General features: G+C 43.9%; 2 protein-coding genes across 4 annotated transcripts in view; one reads left to right on the plus strand and one right to left on the minus strand.

Annotated features, from left to right (window-relative positions):
- ASTN2 (astrotactin 2) overlaps positions 1–20,228 on the plus strand; it is an 808,895-nt gene that overhangs the window by 609,155 nt on the left and 179,512 nt on the right. The gene's annotated exons all lie outside the window — the stretch shown is intronic.
- TRIM32 (tripartite motif containing 32) lies at positions 7,108–18,650 on the minus strand. Of its 3 annotated transcripts, XM_045563085.1 has the most exons (4): positions 18,625–18,650; positions 10,585–10,660; positions 10,434–10,494; positions 7,108–10,210 (listed from the first exon to the last, which is right to left on the minus strand). In XM_045563085.1, the coding sequence occupies exon 4, from the start codon at positions 10,127–10,129 to the stop codon at positions 8,168–8,170; it is 1,962 nt and encodes a 653-aa protein (XP_045419041.1). In that variant the 5' UTR covers positions 10,130–10,210; positions 10,434–10,494; positions 10,585–10,660; positions 18,625–18,650; the 3' UTR covers positions 7,108–8,167. The 3 variants fall into 3 exon arrangements, with proteins under 3 accessions (XP_045419041.1, XP_045419042.1, XP_045419040.1); XM_045563086.1 differs by lacking the exon at positions 18,625–18,650 and having other exon boundaries at positions 7,108–10,207; positions 10,585–12,620; XM_045563084.1 differs by lacking the exon at positions 18,625–18,650 and having other exon boundaries at positions 10,585–12,620.

Consider the following 20,228-nt stretch of genomic DNA (forward strand, 5'->3'; position numbering starts at 1 on the left):
AACTGGGCCATATTAACTATTTTAACTAATGGGAAAGGGGAAGGCCCATGCCATCCATTTTAGCAAGCTGATTTGTAACTGCCAAAGACTTAATTCAGTTTTAATCACCCATTGGGTTACAGCATCTATGTCCACTATGGGGTATTTTAGGGTAATGGGTACTATGGCTATGGGGAATTTAGGCAAGAGCTCTGATGGTTAAGATGAGGCATACCTATTTGTCTTTCTTACATGTCTTAAAATGTCCTCAGTAACTCTGCTAAGATTATTGGGGTACCTTGCTTAAATTTAGGGGAATTCCAATATAACTGAGTTTGAACCCCAGTATTGATTAAGGCCATGAAGGTTTGATAACTGGTACATTTCAGTAGATGTTAAGAGTTAATTCAGAACCCAGGTTGCAGAGGTACAGAAGCCAATTAGCAACTTTTTACCTGGTTTTGCTATTGTTGTATAAATTATTTTAGTAAATTTTGGATTTCTAATTGGGTCAAACTGTGGACCTTTGTTCCAGTTTTTTGTTTCCTCCGCCTGTATCCAAGTGGTTGTGTGTGTGTGTGTGTGTGTGTGTGGTTATTGTATATGGTTTGATGGTGGTTTGCAAGCAGGGAGAGGGGGAAGTCCTCTCTTGCTCATGTTTATAAATTTCTTCCTTCAGAGAGTCGTAGATTCATATCATCAGGATTAGGGTCTCTCCCATGTCAATAGTTGCTTTATAGGGTTTAAGGATCCTGTGCTTAAGTCACGTTTGAATTAACCCTTTGGCTATGCCATGAGTGTGCCATGGATGCTTTTCCCTGTAATCCTGAGGGTCACCATTTTTTTTTTTTTTTTTGACCACAATAGCATAGGAAGTAGCAGCAACAAAGGCATTTTGTAAAGTCCTAGTGAACTATCTGCTTTGGGGAGTGCAGACCATAGCATTCCACATGGTCTGTCCTACACGCGAGTGACTGGCCTGCATATTGCACTGGGTGTCAGTATTTCCTTTGAGCACCCCACAGAATGGGGTTAACACCTAGTTGAGACAAACAACCAAAAGTCACAGGGTAAGAATCATTCCCAAGCCTAGTGACAGTCATAGCTTATGCTGGAATTCAGACACAATTCAATCTGAGGCAGAGAACTGGACCGAGACACATGACCCAGGGTCACTTTGCTCCTACCCTTAAAATGCCAATTATCAAAACTTCCAGACCTGGCGCGGTGGCTCACGCCTGTAATCCTAGCACTCTGGGAGGCCAGGGCGGGAGGATTGCTCGAGGTCAGGAGTTCGAGACCAGCCTGAGCAAGAGTGACACCCCTGTCTCTACTGAAAATAGAAAGGAATTAGCTGGACAACTAAAAATATATAGAAAAAAATTAGCCGGGCATGGTGGCACATGCCTGTAGTCCCAGCTACTAGGGAGGCTGAGGCAGGAGGATCACTTGAGCCAAAGAGTTTGAGGTTGCTGTGAGCCAAGCTGACGCCACGGCACTGTAGCCTGGGCAAGAGTGAGACTCTGTCTCAAAAAAAAAAAAAAAAACTTCCAACTTAGCTGAGTAAGTCTGTAGTGGAGGCTTGGTGGGGCTCAGCACAAGGCACAAGATTGCCAGCCGACAGTGACTCAAAAAACACACTAGCCAGTTCGCAAACCAAAGCGGAAGAGGAGAGCCCTGCAGTGGTGGTGGTGATCTCTTAGGCCCTCTGCTTGTTGCATCAAGTGTTTTATTCATCCCACAGAAGAGAGAGGTAGAATCCCCTCACCCAAAACTTAGTTCAGATGTTGAGACTGGTGATACTACACTTTCATACCAAGTAGGTATGAAAAATGTTTATTATTCAGATAAGGAGGCTTTCTGGGGAGAGCAGTGTGGGTTCTTAAGGAGGTCCAGAAATGCCTTGAACAGGGAAAGGAGACCAGCTTGGCTTTTATAATGGCTTGGAGGTAGGGCTGGAGAGAGGGTTTCCATGCATGGGCTAGAGCTTAGTAGTCTGAACTTCCCTCTGGCACCAAAGGGGGAAACACTTGAGTTTTCCTACTGGCGTGTCCAGATATGGGGCAGAAGAAAACTGGGTTTTGAAAACTGTCAGCAGTCAAATATCAAAAAAATGAGTTAGACTCTATTACAATGTTACATCAAGATTACAAGACTCATTTGGTTTAAGCTTTTGAGCCAGGGAACAATTTAATATTATTTCAGGATTTTTAAAAGACAGAAAATTTAGTTCTGAGACAACACCAATCAGTGATTTCAATAAAAAGATATATTAGAATCTTGAGAAGGGGTTTGCATTTTCAAACTACACCTTTGCCCTCTACCTTGCCCCAGCCTAGGACTCCAAGGAGATTCTGATCCACACCCTCCCACCTCCATTAACAGCGAGGCCTCACTGAGCCATGGTTACTGTTACAAGTAAGGGATATGGCCTAGGCAGGAAAAAGAGAACCACTTGAATTATTACTCATAGGAAGGGCCGTGGACAAATGGACCACTTTAGACCTTTGAATTTCTTTAATGCCCCTTCACTTTGGAGTGGTTTTAACTTCCTGCTGGCACCAACTTCTCACTCTTCACTCTAATGTTGTACTTTTGTTCATGATGTTGCCTCTACTTTCCAGGCCCTTCAGCAACCAGATCCTCCCCACTAGTGACACTCGTCACTCCATTTCTATCTTGTACCATTTATCTTATTCTTCAGTAGTTTGTGTTATTTGTTTACATACCTTATCTCTGCAGCCAGACTACAGCTACCTGGCTGCAAGATTCTTAATTGATTCATCTTTACGTTCATTACTCACTTAAGTATTGCTAGTAAGAATAAACAGTAGATGGCTTATATATGTTTAATGAGTGAGTGAATAAATGGAATCTGATATCTTAATATTCTGTGATAATATGCGATGTCATTATAGTTACAAGCGAGTAAACTGACTAAATCACCAAAAGAAAATCCTGGTTTCTTATCTGTGTAGGAAATGCATGCGTTTAACTTATACACACTCACAGACTCTTCTTGTTTTCAGTCAAGATTTTAGTGAGTTATTAATTTTCCTTCGGGATAGGGGAATAGACTTTTTCCTCACCAATGTCACATCATCCTTGTATCACAAAAATGAAGGTAACTTTCAGATATATTGAGTTTACTATAATTTCAAAAATGCCCTGTTCTGCTAAGGGTTTTTCATCCATCAGCTCTTCACAATAGTGCAGTGAAATGTGAAACAGAATCATTATATTACTAATGAGGAAACTGGGTCTGAGAGGCTAAATGACTTAATGGTCATAGAGCTAATAAGTTGGGGAGGCAGGACTGAACTCAGGCCTCCCTGCTTATAAAACCCAAGCTTTAACCACCTAACAATGAGATTTTGGGCTTACTTTTATTTTTATAATTATTTGAGTTAACGAATGCTGACCTGGAGGAAAAATCCTTTTAAGCTAGCTATGAACAGGAATAGCTAAATATGCATGTTTCTGAGTTGTTTTTGTTAATTTTTTTCTCTCTCTCTACATATATACATACATATATATTTAGATATACTGTATATTAGCATGTGTATACATATAAAATCGATTTTAAATCTTGACTCCATTTACCTCTCAAAGAGTCAAGATGGCATCTTAATTACTTTAATCAAATAATTAGACTTTAGGTTTCCTTTGCAGCTTCCTAGCGGGATTCAGTGCTGTGAATGAGTTTTGCCTCTGTTCCTCCAGCAATCCGACTCTTCCTCCATTAGGCTTTTTAATTAAGAGGCCAAGAAGTGCTGAACATGTGTTGCATCACCAATATGGGTCTGAAATCTCCCCCAGCTTTTACTTGAAGAATCTATATCAGCTCACCATGAAGGGAAGGAAGCCTCTGCCCCCTACAATGGAAGTCACATTTTCTGAATTAGGTACTTTTATATATACTATTCCATTAATATCATTTCATGCTCACAACATCCCTTTAAAATATAAACTGTCATTTTCTTTTACCAGATGAGGCAACTATAGCTCAGCAGGGTGACAATAGCTAATAAGTGACTCAAAGTCACAACAGTTGGGGTAGAGAAGCAGTTGGACCAAGGCAGGACTGATTCCCAAGTATGTTTTTTTTTTCCCTACTGTTCCAATGCAAACACAATAAAATTATAACAAAGGTTATGCAAACACATTGGGGGAAAACTCAACCACAATTCCAGTTGGTTAGCAAGTTAATTTAAATCAGAGCTAGAAGGATTTGGGTGACCTGGTACAACATCTTTATTTTATAGATAGGGAAACTACTGTTCAGAGGTATGGTGATCACCCGAGGCCACACAGCTAGTTGAAATGCAGAGCTGTGATTCAGACACAGGCCTGACTCCAAGTCCAGCGATATTCCCATCAGAATACGCTGCCAGTCCCGGAGCTGCCTCCCTAACTTCAGACTTATACAGGGTCCCATGAATATTAATGGTATTGACAAGATAAAGCCATAGGTCTGGAGTCTAAGTGTATTTTGCTAAACAGCCTTCTGCTTCACCACTGCCCTGCTTGTAAAATTCATGCAGGCATCTGTTGTTTCATATCTGTAATTTGTTTTGAGATGCCTTGGGGGGGGGGTTGCACATCCTGAGTGCAAATCAGCATCCTAGTCAGGTGCAGAGTGGAGACCTGAGCCTCATATTAGGTTCTGTCTTCCATTTCCCTCCTAGGGAGCAGGGTAACACTTCACTTTTAAGAGGCCATTAATTAGTACTAGATTAAAAGTGCAACCACTTAAGCATTGCTTGCCTTACCCAGAGGAACACTGTAAAAGTCAAGCCAAATTTTTCCTACTGATTAGAATAATGGAGTGCCTACCCCTCTGCACACTAGCTCAGACTGGAGTGTACACTGGGATTATTTTCACAGTAACTCAGACATTGCCTATACCTGGCCTTTGAGGAAGTTCAGGTTGCTAGAACACTAGATTTCAAATATTTCAGACAGCAAAGGCTGTGGAATAATTTAAGAGGAAGTAGACACATCACTATCATTTATTGTAAGTTTTTCTTTTCTAAACACCTGGCAGAGTGCCTGGCCCACGGTAGGTGCTCAATAAACATCATATGAATCACTGCTCTAAAACCTTAAATTCTATATAATTACTCAGACTGATATAGGAAGGAGGAGCTTAGCCTCAATTGTTTACCACTAGTTTTTTATACACCTTATAAAACAGCTTGTCTGAATATCCCTTTTTATCTAACATAAGGGGGCTGAAGAAAGACTCAGGTTACTGCAGTCCCATTAAGTCAGGTCAATAACTGAGACAACTATACTCTATACTAGGCACCATGTTCTATGCTAGTAGTTAGAGATTAGTTAGCTCCCGGTAAAGCTCAGATGTATGGACAAATAATTTCAACCCAGTGATTTATATAACAATAGAAACATGAAATAGGTAGAGAGAGAGAGAGTAGAAAGAACAGGTAAACAGATATATTGGAGACTTGTGGCTAGGGGGAAGAAATGCCTCAGAAAGCTTTTGGTTGCCAAATAGAAACCTGTAAAGCAAGAAGGTAGGCAAAAAGGAAGATATTGTTTGGGGTGGTTGGCTCACTTCACACCACCCAGGCATGCTTTTGAGAAACTCAATAGAAGATGTTAGTAACAGCTGTCATTTATTGAGTGTTCCAGGAATGAAACCAAATATTTTCACATCTGTTAGCGCACACCCTTCCTGGAGGCAGGGATCATTTTTGTCATTGTCATGAAGAAGAGTTAAGGGACATGACCAAGAGCCCCTAGCTAATAAGATGGACTCGGAAGATTAGCAATGCTGTAGTTACTGGTTTTCCAAAAGTATCCTGTAGATTCACAAGTTTCCAGTGGTAGCACAGGAGGTGAGGTGAGGGGAGAAAATAGCCTACACAAACCTGCTTCAACCACAGCAGCTGCTCTTTGATCTATTTTACACAATAGACTTGAATGATAAGACTTTATTTGGATAAGGGTACTTTAAAAAACAAAACAAAACAAAAACTGCTGTAATGGAACAAATTAGTTTCTTGGGGCCATAGTCTGCAATTTAGTCAACATAGCAGATAATTAAAAATTGACATATTAAGCACAACTTAAAATATTCACATTAAAGGGAAAAAAGAAACAAAAACATTCACATCACACTTCCGTTCTGAGCAAGCAGATACCCGCTTTACTTGGGGGCCGAGGCATGAGTGACAGTTTAGAGATGGGGATGGATCGTATTGCTGAATGCCAATCACTTCCTTCCAAAAGCATGGGCAGCTAGAGGACTCCTGGCCTCGCTTACCTCAAGCCAGCCCACAATATAATATTCATTTTTCTGCTACAAACCACGTGCCAAAGGAATGGGCTGCTGTTATTGCCTCAGCAAGTCCCCCACTGACAGCAAAGACAGATCTCCCGCTGCCAGGTGCCACTACAGATAAAGTGGCTCTAATAACTAGTGGAGTCATTTGTGATGCACTTTTAATTGGATCAATTTCCTCTCAATTACATAATCTTTGAAAATCGGATGCAATTTCATAATCAGAACATGGTGCTTTCTCCAGGTGAAAAGCACAAGACAAACAAGTTCAACATCACTTTAATTACCTCTTTACCTATCCTTTGGCAGCTATCACCACAGAAGCCCCCAAAAAACAACACTGGTACTATGAAAACAATTTTGAGTAGCTCGGCTTAGCACATTGTGTTTCCATGAAAGCAAGGGAATAGCTCTTTGGCTTGCCATCACCCCTGCACCCAAAGAGCAAGATATGTTGCTTAGTAAACACCAAAGTAAAAACCTCGTCACAGAGTCTCTCACCCACTTCTGATCTTCTTGAAAGCACAGACTATCTTCCTTTTTTGAATTGTAATTAGAAAGATAAAACAAACAGCAGAGGCTCAGTTTAGAACAGGGTGTTGGTGACTCTAAACCTTGGGGGATGATTCTATACACATGTATGTGAGAGTAGGATCTGGACTGTCTTTACATAATGGTGCTTTTGGCTGAACTTTCACCTGGACGGATAAGTGTGCTCTCAAAGAATGCAGTGTCAGATCAGGACGTAAAATGTGGTGCACATCATCCTTCTCCTCATCTCCCAAATCTCCTGTTTAATTAAAAGACATGAACACCAGTGATGAAGAAACAGTTATCAATTATTTAATGCTTGATAGAGGAATGGAAGTCCCAAAACCAAACAATATGCACTCACTTGAGGAAAATACAGAGTAACGACCCGACAGTTTTGTCGTCTGTTTTAGTAATGAAAATGAGACGTGTCCACCTCCCCACTTTGTTGGCCCTGGCCTATGTTGTACAATTCCTCAGACAACTCTTAGTACAGGCCAGTGAAGAGAGGTAGTGTGAAAAATGATGAGCCCTAGAGGCTATCCAGTTTGCTGGCTATATTAGCATTTATGTTTGCTTATTCCCATCTTCCTATGCCTTGGCATAATGCCAATCCACATATGCCTCTTTAAAATGCAAGCAATTTCCAGGTTGAAGTCTTCAACATCAACCAACTAGGGTCAATACATTCTCTGTAATATCTGCAATGGGAGACCAATCCGAGATGGCACAGATCCTCCAGCCGAGAGGTACTGCATCCTAAAAGGACTGTATATTCCCTTTGGTGGCACTAGATGAATGAGCTTTCACACTGGTACAGTTGACCAGACCTGAGACATCATGCTACAGGAACATGAGTCGGAAATGTCACTGAAAGGTAGAGCAGATCCTGCTGGAGCATGCACACTGAATGCAACCAGAGTTGAAGAGAAAGTATCACAAATGAAGCACATAATAATAGGAAGGAAACAATGGACCAAGGACATCAAAGCCAAAAGGGAGAAATCACCAAGGATTTAATAAAGGGACAAATTTCAAATACAAGGCAAAAGGCTACACTGGCTCTCTCTACTGAAGCCTGGGAAGTGCCTAATGTCTAGTCAAACTTCAGCTAACACTATCATATGTCCTACTTGGGCAGTACATCTGTTAAAGCTCTAAATTTAGATGGGAGGTAGGGTGGGAGAAATAACATATAAAAATCACTAAAAGACTGAGTTTCTAAAATTCTAGGACTACCCAGCTGGAATTAGGACATAGGCCAAATCTATTCTATAGTACCACCAACAACCAAGGACTAAGGGAAGGGAAGCTGGCTGGGGAGCAGAAGGAACCGGCATTTCTCATCCCCTAAGGGGTGGAGTATCTTCTCAGATGGTAGGTGTAGATCTTGATGCAATGATCCCAACAGTCCAAGACCAGCAGCTGACCCTTAGGAGTAAGGGCAATGCCCACTGGACAGGTGAGCCCCTCTCGAATAAGGACACTGTAGCCCCCACCCTTAGGAAAATGGAGAATTTCCTTGCGACTGCTATCAGCCACAATGAGATCACCACGAGCATCCACACACATGCCAGCAATGCAACGGAAATCCTCGTTCTCCGAGAAGAAGTGGCTAATCTGGCGACCCAGCTGCCCATCGGGGCCCACAGAGCCAATGGAAAAGCCACCCTCTAGGTGGTGCTCATTCTGCCGATTCTCCAGATTGAGGCCCAAGCCTTGGGTGAAGTAGACAGTGCCCTCAGCATCACAGGTGACAAACTTGGGCCGCACAGCACTGCAGAGGCAGCTGTATTTGACCACCCCTGCTCCTCGGTCAACAGTGAAACACCAAAGCTTTCCACCTTCCACATCAGTTACTACAAACTGGCCAGATGGCAGGGCTGTGATGCCCCATGGTTTGCTCAGCTGGCTCCTATGACAGGCCACGCAGTGGCCATCCAAGGTATATACCTTGAGGGAGTTATCGTAGCTGTCAGTCACACCAATCAGCCCATGGCAGTTCATGGCCACTGAGAGAGGAGTGAGATTGGGCAAATCAGCCCCAAGGAAGCTTAGCACAAAGCTGTCAATGCCGCTGGGGCTGCGGCGGATCTCCTTCAAAAAGCCTTTGCGGGTGAAGACTTGTATACGGTAGTTGCCACGGTCAGCAACCAGCACCTCGCCTTGGCTGGTCACGTAGAGACTGACCGGAAGATTGAACATGCCTGGAGTGCTGCCTTTGGCCCCCATCTTCTTGAGAAAGAGGCACTGCTGGATATTAGGGGCTGCCTCGGGACCCCGCTGTTTAGCGGGTGAGGCCCTAGGGCTGGCAACCACTTCCTCGGGGCTCATGTCCATCTCTCTAAATGTTACAGAGGTCGACGCAGCAGAGGCTGCAGCCTCCATGGCCCAGGAATCTTCCATGTTAACTGTTCGGGGCTTCTTAACAGCCTGCCCAATTTGGAGGGGGCCAACGTGACCTACCTTAAGGAGCTCCACATCTTGCAGGGTGAGCTCCCGGGGCAAGCTAGCAGTGAGCTCTGGCTCCTCCTCATCAGCTGTCTCCTCCAGTAGTGCCACGTCTGCCTGCTTGATCTTGGCCAGGAAGTAGTCACAGCGAGACACAGCCTGCACCTCTGCAATGTTCAGCAGGTAACTCTGCTCCTCTATCACTTGACTGTTGCACTTCTCAGCTTCAGCCAAGGAGCCTGTGAAGAACTTCCGAGAGCGGGCCAGCTCGTCCTGGATCCTGCGCTCCTCCTGCCCATACTCCTGGAGAACTGCTTTATACCTTGCCTGAAGGTCCTTAGAGACACCTTCCAAGGCTACCTTCCGCCGCTGCAGCTCCCCTATCAGCTCCCGCAGACGGGTCAACTTCTCTCCGAAGTCCCGACGCCGCTCCTCAGCTGCTTCTTTGACAGGGAGTGTACAGTGGCCAGGGGGCTGGTGCTCCGCCTCCCGGCAAGGCTCACACAACACCAAGCCACAGCTCCGGCAGAACTGCCGGGGCAGACGTCGCCCACAGGACCGGCACATGAGCAGCCCCACAGCCTCACTGAGCCCAGCCGTGTCAATGATCTTCAGAACTGTCAGGTTGTCTGTCAGCTGGGTCAGGCTGGTTATGCGAGTGATCTTGCTACAAAAGGGACAGCGGACGCCATTGATGCTGCTGGCCAATAGCTTCTCCAGGCACTGGCGGCAGATGGTATGGCCACAGTGCAGGAGCTTGGGCCGCAGCTGCTCTTCTGTGAAGGACTCCATGCAGATGGGACATTCCAGCACTTCCCGGAGGGCATCTAGGTTCAGGTGAGAAGCTGTGGCTGCAGCCATTGCTCTTCCTTTGAAGGGTCCTATTAGCACAACCCAGAACTGAACAGCTCAGTATTCATGCCCCAGAGGGTCAAACTCCTGCTAAAGAGAAAAAAAAAAATTATTCATTTTCCACAGCCTATATAAATTAATTCACTTAAAAAACATTTAGAGAATAGCTATGATCATTCATTCAGTCATTCATTTATTTAACAACTATTTTATTGAGGTTACCATGTGCCAGCTGATGGTGACACACAGGGAAATGAAACAGACAAAGCACTGCATAGAGGATAATTCAGGTTCTAGAGTTTGAGACACTTACTTAGTTGCGTGACCTTAAGGAAGTAACTCAAACTTCCTAAAGCTGCTTCCTCATCACTCATCTGTAAAACAGAAATAATAATGGTGTCTATCTTACATGGTTATTGTAAGGGTTAAATAACAGGATAAATAAGATGTACTTAGAATAGTACCTGGCAAGTAGTATACTTGTAATAAATGCTGATGATTACTTTCATCTTTTGTGAAGTTTCCAACTCATAATTTATACTAGGAGAAAAGCACAGAAAAATTACCTCCAGTAAAAGGAAAAAGTATAACATGGAGATCCACATGATGTTCTGCATTGTGCGGGATTCTACCTAGACAAATTGGGGAAGGCTTCCCAGATGCAGTGTTACTCCTAAGATATGTCTTGAAAGAAATGAGGCAATGAGGGATAAAGATATTTTAAGCAAAGAAAATTGGGTGAGCAAAAGCATGGAGACTTTTTTATGATGCCATAGAGTTTACTGTGTCATGTTTGGGGGGCTAGCAATCATTTAGAGAAACAGGGAATTACAATGATTAGCTTTAGGTGATCTGCAAAACATTAGATCGGAAAATAAGTATTTTCCATTCAACTATCCTCCTACCTACTCACCCATCTAAGTCTAGGTATCATGTACTCTACCACATAGCAGGAGGTTTTCAGGATACAGATCCTGCCCTTCAGATTCTCAAACTTTGGGAAAGGAGACAAGACGTGTAGAAAATAATAATCAAGGCAGAAAGTAGTATCATAAATGAAACATAAACTAAGTTTGATGGAGGTCAAGATGGAGTCATTCCAATTTAAAAGAAAACCATTTTCAGAGGGCCCTTTGATACTGGCCTGGAAAAATGCATAGATATGTGGAGACGGAGGAAAGGAGTACCAGGCAAAGGCACAGCCGTAGCAAACGTTAGAAAGCAAGGGAAAGGACACAAAGTTTTGTGTATTGGAAAGAAAACGGAGGACACGTAGCCTCTCTGTGTTTTATTTTCCTCATCTGTAAAGTGGAAATAATACTGTATTTGCAAGCTTATTGTAAGAATTACATGAGATAATACATATATTTTATAGAACTCTAACAATCAGCTCTGCATCAAAAAAGTCTTAAATGAATTTTAGTTCTCTTTTTTCTTATCCTTATATTAAAAATGTGGGAGAATATAGGGAGAACACAATAACAGGTTTGGAAAAGTAAATTGGAGAATGATTAGAAAAGATCTTCAGAGCCAAAATGAAACTTTTGTGCTTCATTTTCAAGGGCATGGTGCAGCAATGAATGTTTTGGAGCAGGGAACTGATAGATCGAAGCTGGAATGGACTGGGGAAACAAGTCAGAGAAACTAGTTTGGAAGCTACAGCAAAACAGCCTGAGAGAGGTAATGGGGAGTCTGAACTAGGGAGCAGGTGATAGAAATGGAAAGATGATGCATCGGAGCAACAGTCCAGAGGTATAATTAGTAAAATTTGAAAGCTGAGTGGATTATGGTGGGATAGTGGCGAAGAGCTAAGAGAGCCAAAGGCTCAAGCCTAGATGACTTAAAAAATAGTAGTGCCTTATCAAGACAGTTTATTTCTGGCTCAGAGTACCCTCTGCTTCACCCAGTACATATTATGAATACTCCTACCCTTCTTGATACACATATGCTCATGAAACAGACCCAGGGAGATCTCAGTGCTCTGCCGTTTTATGTCATTGTCAGTTTATACCTAAAATTAGAATGAATAGGTCTAGCAAGGTGAGGCACTTGGATAAATTCAGCCTTTCTTAAATGCAAACTCTAGAGCTGCATTTGTGCAGTCTCGTGATCTGCAGATGGTCAACCATCAGGGAGGGGGAGGAAGCGGAGGGCAAGTTAGCTTGGTTTTAAGGACAATGCAGCTAGCTCAGGAAAGCTTTGCCCAGGACATCAGGTCTTCCTCCAGGCATACAGAATAAGGGGAGTCAATGTACAGATGTATTACAACAAATTTCCACCATATTTAGCTTTGAAATGCAATCTGACAAATATTCAGCAGCCAGACATGCACGATCTATATGAACTCAATCCTACCTCCCTGAAATCCCACCTCCTTTTTACTGCAAGGGAAACAGTGTGCATCTAGTGCCTACTATGTGCTAGACACCATGACAGATGCTTCATATGCTTAATCTCATTTAATCCTCATGATGACACTATGAAGTAGGTAATATTTTTATTATCCTATTTTATAGACGAGGAAACTAAAGCTCAGAAAAACTGGCTCAAGGTCACGCAGCTCAAACATGGTCGCACCATGCAGTACAGATATTTTTTCTCTGTTTAACCCAACATTACTTCAAGCTATTTTTTTACTGTCAGATAACAATTAATAACAAGTGTTCTCTAGACCATGCTCTGGGAAATGTTGCCTTACAGCATATAAATTTTCTCCATAAGGAAGAAGGAACAATAACATAGTTATGAGATTCTGCTGCTACAGAGTGGGTTAGATGGATTTATTAGCTGAGTGGCCACTCCCACACACCAGCCTTGCAACCCATTATGACTCAAATCCATGCCTCAACAAAATAACAAATTACTGCATATCATGAGCCTATAAGGTCTCATGTGGATATATTAATACGATACTGTGAATGCTGAATTCTTGAACGTCACAGGTCTAGGGGCAAATAGTATAGAAACACTAATAGAAACCTCAACCATCCATGCAGCCTTTCTGAATTCTAACCAATAGCTTCAGTTCTCTCTTCTGTCATCTGCGACAACAGACTGAGGGCAACATTTGGTGTCTGGGTCCAGAGCATGTTACCTTACAATGTACAAGGACATCTGTGTTCTTCCCAGAGCTGGCACTGCAGATCAGCTAATTAAACAAGTCTGCCAACTTGTAAAAATACCAGCAAATTCTTTCCCCAGTTTTCTGGAATATCATACCACCTTCTTCAATTAGAAAGCTTCCTGCCTCTGTGTCTAAGCCATCAGCTTGAAAAAATGAATTTACTATGCCAACATCCATACCCCAAATTATTTCAGCTGACTGCAGCTTCACCAGGCTCTCTGAGGATAATCAGGAAGTTCCTGCCCTGAAGTTGCCATGTTTTTTCAGGAAAACATGAGTCCTCATCACTAAAGCATCAAACACAGGGATAGCCTCAGACTTGGAGAAAGCCAGAGCCACTTCCCCCATTTCCATGACTTGAAAACACTGCTTTCTGAAGGATCCTAGCCTGAAATGGAGCTAAGAGATAGGCCGATACAGCCTCCAGAAGGACACATTGGGTCATTATTGTTAATACTGAGAGTGACTGAGATGGAAGGTCAAATTGACCTCAGTTTCCCTGAAATATTACACAGGTAAAAGAAATCATATTATGATCCCAAGTCTTTAAGTAACCTCCCTTTTTCTGCCAGCTATAAAATCTGAGACCAACAAGAATGAATCCCCAAATGCTATTTATGATTTTGGCTCTGTGATCCTTTGAACGTGTTTCCTGTTGTACACTTTGTACCATTTATTCTTGCCCTCCCACCTCATCTCACTTCAGCTTACCCACTTCCCTCGCCCCTTTGATCTAATGATTAATATTGCACATCCCATGATGAGACTGGCACATCTCCTCAGCCCCAGATGTGAATCTACCCCTTACGCTGTGTCTGCTCTGGCTGCCTTAACACTCAGAAAAATTATATACTTAATTTCTAGCCTGTTCTGGCCTCTTCTGGCACCACTGGGTTTTCCCCAGTCCCTGAAATAAGTAACCAAGGCAGTAGAAAAAAACAAAAAATGAACAAAACAAAATAAAAAAGGCAATTCATGAAATAAATCTTTACTGAGCATCTGCTATGAGTCGGCCCTGTGAAAGGCACTGGAGATACAATTTTGAGCAAAAACATGCATGAACAGAGCTTTCACCTAAAAACTGGAAAACATGTAAAATACTACATTTCCTTTCACAAGACTTAAAGGTCCATCCTACTAGTGACATACTCCCCTGGTTTGACTGTTTTTCTTTTTTTCTTTTTTTGCAAAGTTTATCACATTTCCTTTCATGTCAGCTTTCTAAACTGTAATTATTCCTCATACATTTTAACAGAATGCAAATCAAGTACATAACTATCTCCATGCCACCAAAGACCACTCACTAGCAGAACTGATTTTTAAGAAGTCAGTGATGTCACTACCTGACGTTCACCCAGTCCTGTGTGTGGGAGAGGATTCTGATAAGGTTTAGATTACTCAGGGCATTTAAGGCACCTGCAGGCAGCTAAGATAAACTCAGGAAGCAGGGGCTTATAGGGAAACACAGGAATGCTCCCAAAGTTGTACCAGTCTGGGACACATGAAACCACCCAGAAGGAAGTATGTTTGTGGAAAAGGAAACATTAGCTAAACTATGTCAAGGGCAGGTTAAATCAATAATAGGATATGCTGGAAAAAATGCTTGCCTGTTGTCTGTCTTCCTTTAAAACTGCAGGACCTAGAAAGTGTCCCCTGCATCTTCCACAAACATTTGGGTAGTACCTATGCTGCCAATATGATGACTCAAAGAACACACACCAACGGAAAAATCAACAGCCTTTTCTCAGGGGACCTCCAACTCATCTCAACCCACTCAACTCTCTTTCAGTCCCTTTCTCTGCATATAACATATGTTCATTTAATTATGAGATTTTGATTAAAGGATCAGGAAAGAGATCCTGAGAAAGGAACAAAAGGGGAGAATTTTGGGGAGACGTGCATAACCCACTTAGGATCACCAAAATCTGGCAAAGTAACACTCAATTCCCTTCCAGCATTGCCTTCCTCTCCTAATTGCTACCTCTCATAAAGCAACCACTATTTACTGTCAGGCACCTTTAGGCAGTATGTCTTATTTTCATAATAACCATGTGAAGTATGTGTTATTCCTCCTTAAAAATCAGGAAACCAATGTGCAGAGAAAGTAACCTGACCAAAGTCTCAAAGCAAACCACACTGACTTAAAAGATGTGTTATAGTTCCCTAGATCAAGGCAGAATCTGGCTGAGAGATTGGTAAAGGCATCTAGGAGTAATTTTTTAAATTTGATTGTTCTGTCAGAAAGACATAATGGAGGGAGTGTCACAAAGGCAGCACATCAGTATACATGGACAATGATCTACTGCAAGGGCCTTGCAAACTTTTGGCTTGCAACCATTCTCCAGACATAGGCATAGAGGCTCTTAAGTGTTGGAAAAGCCCTTCCAATAAAACTAGCATAATAGATCATAGGAGTCAGACAAAACTGGGTTTGCATCCCTGCTTTGCCACTTGCTATGTAGCCTTGGATAAGTCATTTAATCTATTGGTTTTCTTATCTGTAAAATAGGGAATAACACCTAGATTGTTGGCAGGCTTGATTGAGATAATGCACATAATAAGCACTCAATAAATGGTAGCTTATTGCATTTTTAATAGATTGAGGCTGACAGGACAAGTGCTTGTCCAAGGTCACATAATAAATTTGCAGCAGAGTAAGGAGTTTGGACTTCAAGCCTCTGATTCCCAGGCTGACTCAATTTCCATCACATTTTCCTTGGGGATGTGCATAGATATTTCAGCTAAGTCTGTTTGCCCTTAGATACAATCTAGCTTTGTTTCTGCACTGGCTTCAGCAATGTTGTAGCTAGTCTTAGAGCTGATAGAGCCAATTCTACTATTCTGTCCCAGGGAAAAGAAACCCAAAAGAGATCATGCAGAACAGTAGTTAATCTCCTTCAGAGCATGACTGCTTTCTGCCTCAGTCCCCGCTGTGAAGTGTTTTTTCAAACTAATGGCCTCCATACTTCACCCCATGGGCCCCTGCACCTCAACCTGCCTGCTAACTTCAAGCTCCTCCCCTTATCTACCCACTGGTCCTGGTATAAGAGCAAACCAAGCACAAAGTCCAGGGCTCCTCCTGACCTAATCAGAGATTTACCCCACTCCCTGCCTTTAGAGTTCAATCTGATAGTGATACTCATTGGACAATCCTCCTCTTCATTAGAGGGGAATGGGCTGAGAAAATAAGACTGAACAGACCCCAGCAAGGAACAAACAAGCAAAGAGGGAATATACAGTTACAGGGATCTGAGTATGAGCTTAACTCTGCCATTCCTAGCTATGGAACCTTACTTAGATGAGTTACTTCCTAAGCCTTAGTTTCCTCATGTGTAAAACCAGATATAGTAGACCCTACTTAGAAGGGCTGTTATGAAATTTGAACACAAAAGTACATATAAAACTAAAAACTACTAAATTTTGAGCACTTACTATGTGCCAGACACTAGGCATCCTGATTTACTTCACTAAATCCTCACAGTAATCCTATGACATAGGTTCTATTATTATAACCTCATTTTACAGATGAAGAGCCAAGGCACTTGGTTAAGTAACTCATTCCAGACCACAAAGTCAGGAAGAGATAGAGCCAGGATTCGAACCCAGGATATCTGACTTTAGGGCAAGGTATCTCAACTTTGGCACTGCTGACATTTTAGGCCAGATAATTCGGGGGGCTATCCCATGCATTGAAAGATGCTTAACAGCATCCCTGGTGTCTACCCACTAGGGGCCAGTAGTACTCCCCACCCCAAATGCGACAACCAAAAATGTCTCTAGACATTGCCAAAGGTCCCCTATTTAAGAACTACTGCTTTAGAGGCTGGCACAGGACTAAATGCACAATACACAAGAGCTCCCTTTTTTTTGTCTCTCTCCCAGCCCAAACACCTCATTCACAGAGCCACTGCCTCTTCAAGCTGTAGTGGACCTATAGGATTAATTTTGACTTGAGATAATGTTCCTCTCATTCCTCTGGAGGTCTCATACTACCTGCTGTCACAGCTGGCGGGATACAAGAAAAAGGGGCTTAGGCAGAGGAATAGTTTCTGCTTCATCCTCTCTATGCTCATTCTCCTCTTCCCCAAAGCACTTTCAGCAGGAGGTGGGCAGGGTGTGGGCAGAGTGGAGTTAGTGGCAGTACCATGCCTGCCTCACGATAAGAGATCTTTGGTTATTAAGTGAGGAAGATTCTGCTCCTCACAGGGATTGTCACACTCCTTCAGGATCTTGGAAGACTTATCAATTTGTTCCTGGACCCTTGAACTCTGCTAAACTATATATATTTATTTATTTATATTTTCAGACATTACTTTGAGGTCCTTGGGTCCCCAGAACTCCCTCTGCTTCCCATGCAGAGACTTCACGAAAATTCCTTTAGCAGCCCAAGGCATCAACTCACAAATCTACTCAAAATACAGTTAGCTCAGTTAGGACATCTCCACCTCACCATTCAGTCCTCTCCAAACCCTTTTCCCAACCCTCTTACAATACAGAATTCCAATCTCTTGCGCTCTCTATTGCAATCCTCACCAATTCTTTGTTCATGTGCCCCAAACCTCTCTGACATAGATCCTTTAATCCCTGTTTCCAAATTTCTGCAGCATTGAGCCCTGCGTTCCAGTTAAACACCCCAGTCCCACATGTCAGATTTCTGCTCTGTCTCAATCTGAGCCCCCATCTCCTTCATTCCATTAGCCACTGTGTCACCCTCAAACCCTACTCCTCCTCTTTTACCCACCCCATGTGATGTGTTGCTTTCAAACCTTAGCCAGGTCCCTTCTTTCTGCTAACCAGATCCTGCTTCCCACCGATTCCCCGACGAACTCACCCCTACCCCTCAACTGTACCCTGCTCCCACTCGGGGAAAATCCTTTCTCATTAGCTATCAGGATCGCCCTAGATCTTGCTCCATCTGATTTCAGATCTTGTTCCCTGCCAGATGCCTAGCGCCCCCAGATCCTCCCAAATCTCACCGGGGCCTCCCAATCCCTTCATATTCCTGAAATTTTGCACCCAGATCCCTCCAGGGCCTTCAGGTTCCCTCCCATCTCCCAGATGCTGCACCCCGTCCCTCCTCGGGGCCCCCACATTACCTCCTACCTCCCGCGGTGGAGACGCTGCAACCGCAAAGCTCCTCGGAGCCCCTCGCTCCCCTCCCCCCGCGGGATCCGCTCGGCCCCACCGAGTCCCTCCCGAGCCCGCCCCTCACGGCCCCACCCCCACCCCGGTCCGGCCCCTCAGATCCGGCCCCCAGACCCCGCCATTCGGGCATGGGCCGGACGCTGCACGCCAGCACGGCCTCCCGCGCCACTGCTCCGCCACCGCCCGCGACTCTGGCCGCGGTCCGTCGTCCCCAACCGTCCCACCCGCCCCCTACCTGACCGCCCGCGGCTCGGACGCGTCCGACGCTGCCAGCCCACCCGCCCGCCGCTCTCTGCGCACGCGCCGCTGCGAGGCCCTGAGCCGGGCGCCAATTCGCGGAGCCATCTGTCCGTCAGGACGCCCCGCCCCCAGGCATGCTGGGGCTTGTAGTCTAGCGGGCCTGAGCGCTCCGGGCCCGGCGGCCCGGGGAGGGGGAGCTTCCAGCGAAGAACTCGGAACCTGAGCAACACGTAATCCGGCTTTGTGTCACCTTCGTATAGACGAAGAAACGGAGGCCCCCGGGCGAAAGGGGCCTGCCTAAGTTCACTCAGTGAGTCAGCAGCTAAACCAGCACTATGGTCTGACTCCAGTGTCTACCCCTTCGCCGAAACGTGACCTCAGGGAGGGGTGCTCATCAAAGCCTTGGCACCTTGCAGAAAGGCCTCTCTGAACCTCAGCTTTCCCATCTGAGGAATGGGCCAAGGGAAGAATAAAACTTCCATTCTGGAACAAGCACAGAACCTGGACACCCTTCGAAGGGCAGTGCCTCGGGCCTGAACAAATCGCTCTAGTGAAGGAATTTTTTGCCTACTCGGCTATGAGGCCAACAGCGAAGGTAGAGAAGGGAATACGCTCTGCAGCCCCTGTCCCCGCAGGCTGAAGCTACCCAGGAACCCAAATGCAAGTCTAGCTTTGGGGAGTTGGGGATGGGATGGGTGAGAAGAGCCTTACCCCGTGGGATGGAGGGGTTCTGTTCTATTGGCTGGCCATGACCTCAGTCTCTGTGGTAGTTTGGGGTCAGTTACCTGCTTCTGAAGGTGACCATATGGTATAGCTTAGAAGCACAAAGCGCAAAGGAGTTTGAAGTAAGGTGGGCTTGCATTTAACATTCCACTTAGCTATATGACCCTGCACAATAATAAAACAACAACCAAAACCAATAACAAAACTAACATCTTTGAGCACGTGGTGTCTGTCTACAGCTAAGTACTTCAGGTGCAAAACTTACTTAATCCTCACAAGGACCCTGTGACATAAGGCAGCTGATGCCTAGGTGGTTAAATAGCAAGGTCACCTGTTCCTAAGTGTCAGGCGCCCAGATCGAACCCAATTCTGAGAGCATACCCTCTCAACCTAGTTTAATCTCTCTTCCCACTTCTTTATTTCTAAGTGAAGATTAGATTTGCTATGAAGATTAACCAAAATTGTGAATGGCTTGCACTTAAATAATGGTAACCGTTGTTAAATTGTAATTAGCAGGTGGGTGATAAAAGAGAGTTGGTGTCAAATGGTTTCTGACTTAAAACTCCCTTCTCAGACCAGGTAGGCAGACTTGGCACCCTGTTTGCTGAGAACCACAATTGTCAGCCCAAAGTCTGATTCAATCCGGGACTGTTCATGGTTTTATATGTATACATATGTATGCCATATATATATGCATATGTTTCAGTACACATATAGATGTTTCTCCCATAACAGAGGAGAGTTAAGGGTACTCCTGAAAGTCTGGGGTTGTAACTCAAGTATGCCTTTGGAAAAAAGAAAATCTCTCTTTTCTCCTTAAGTAATATCAATGTTTGTTTGACTGTCGTTTTTTAATATTTAATTTACTTACCAGTT

This window comes from Lemur catta, chromosome 10, assembly GCF_020740605.2.
Source record: "Lemur catta isolate mLemCat1 chromosome 10, mLemCat1.pri, whole genome shotgun sequence".
Lineage (NCBI taxonomy): Eukaryota > Metazoa > Chordata > Mammalia > Primates > Lemuridae > Lemur > Lemur catta.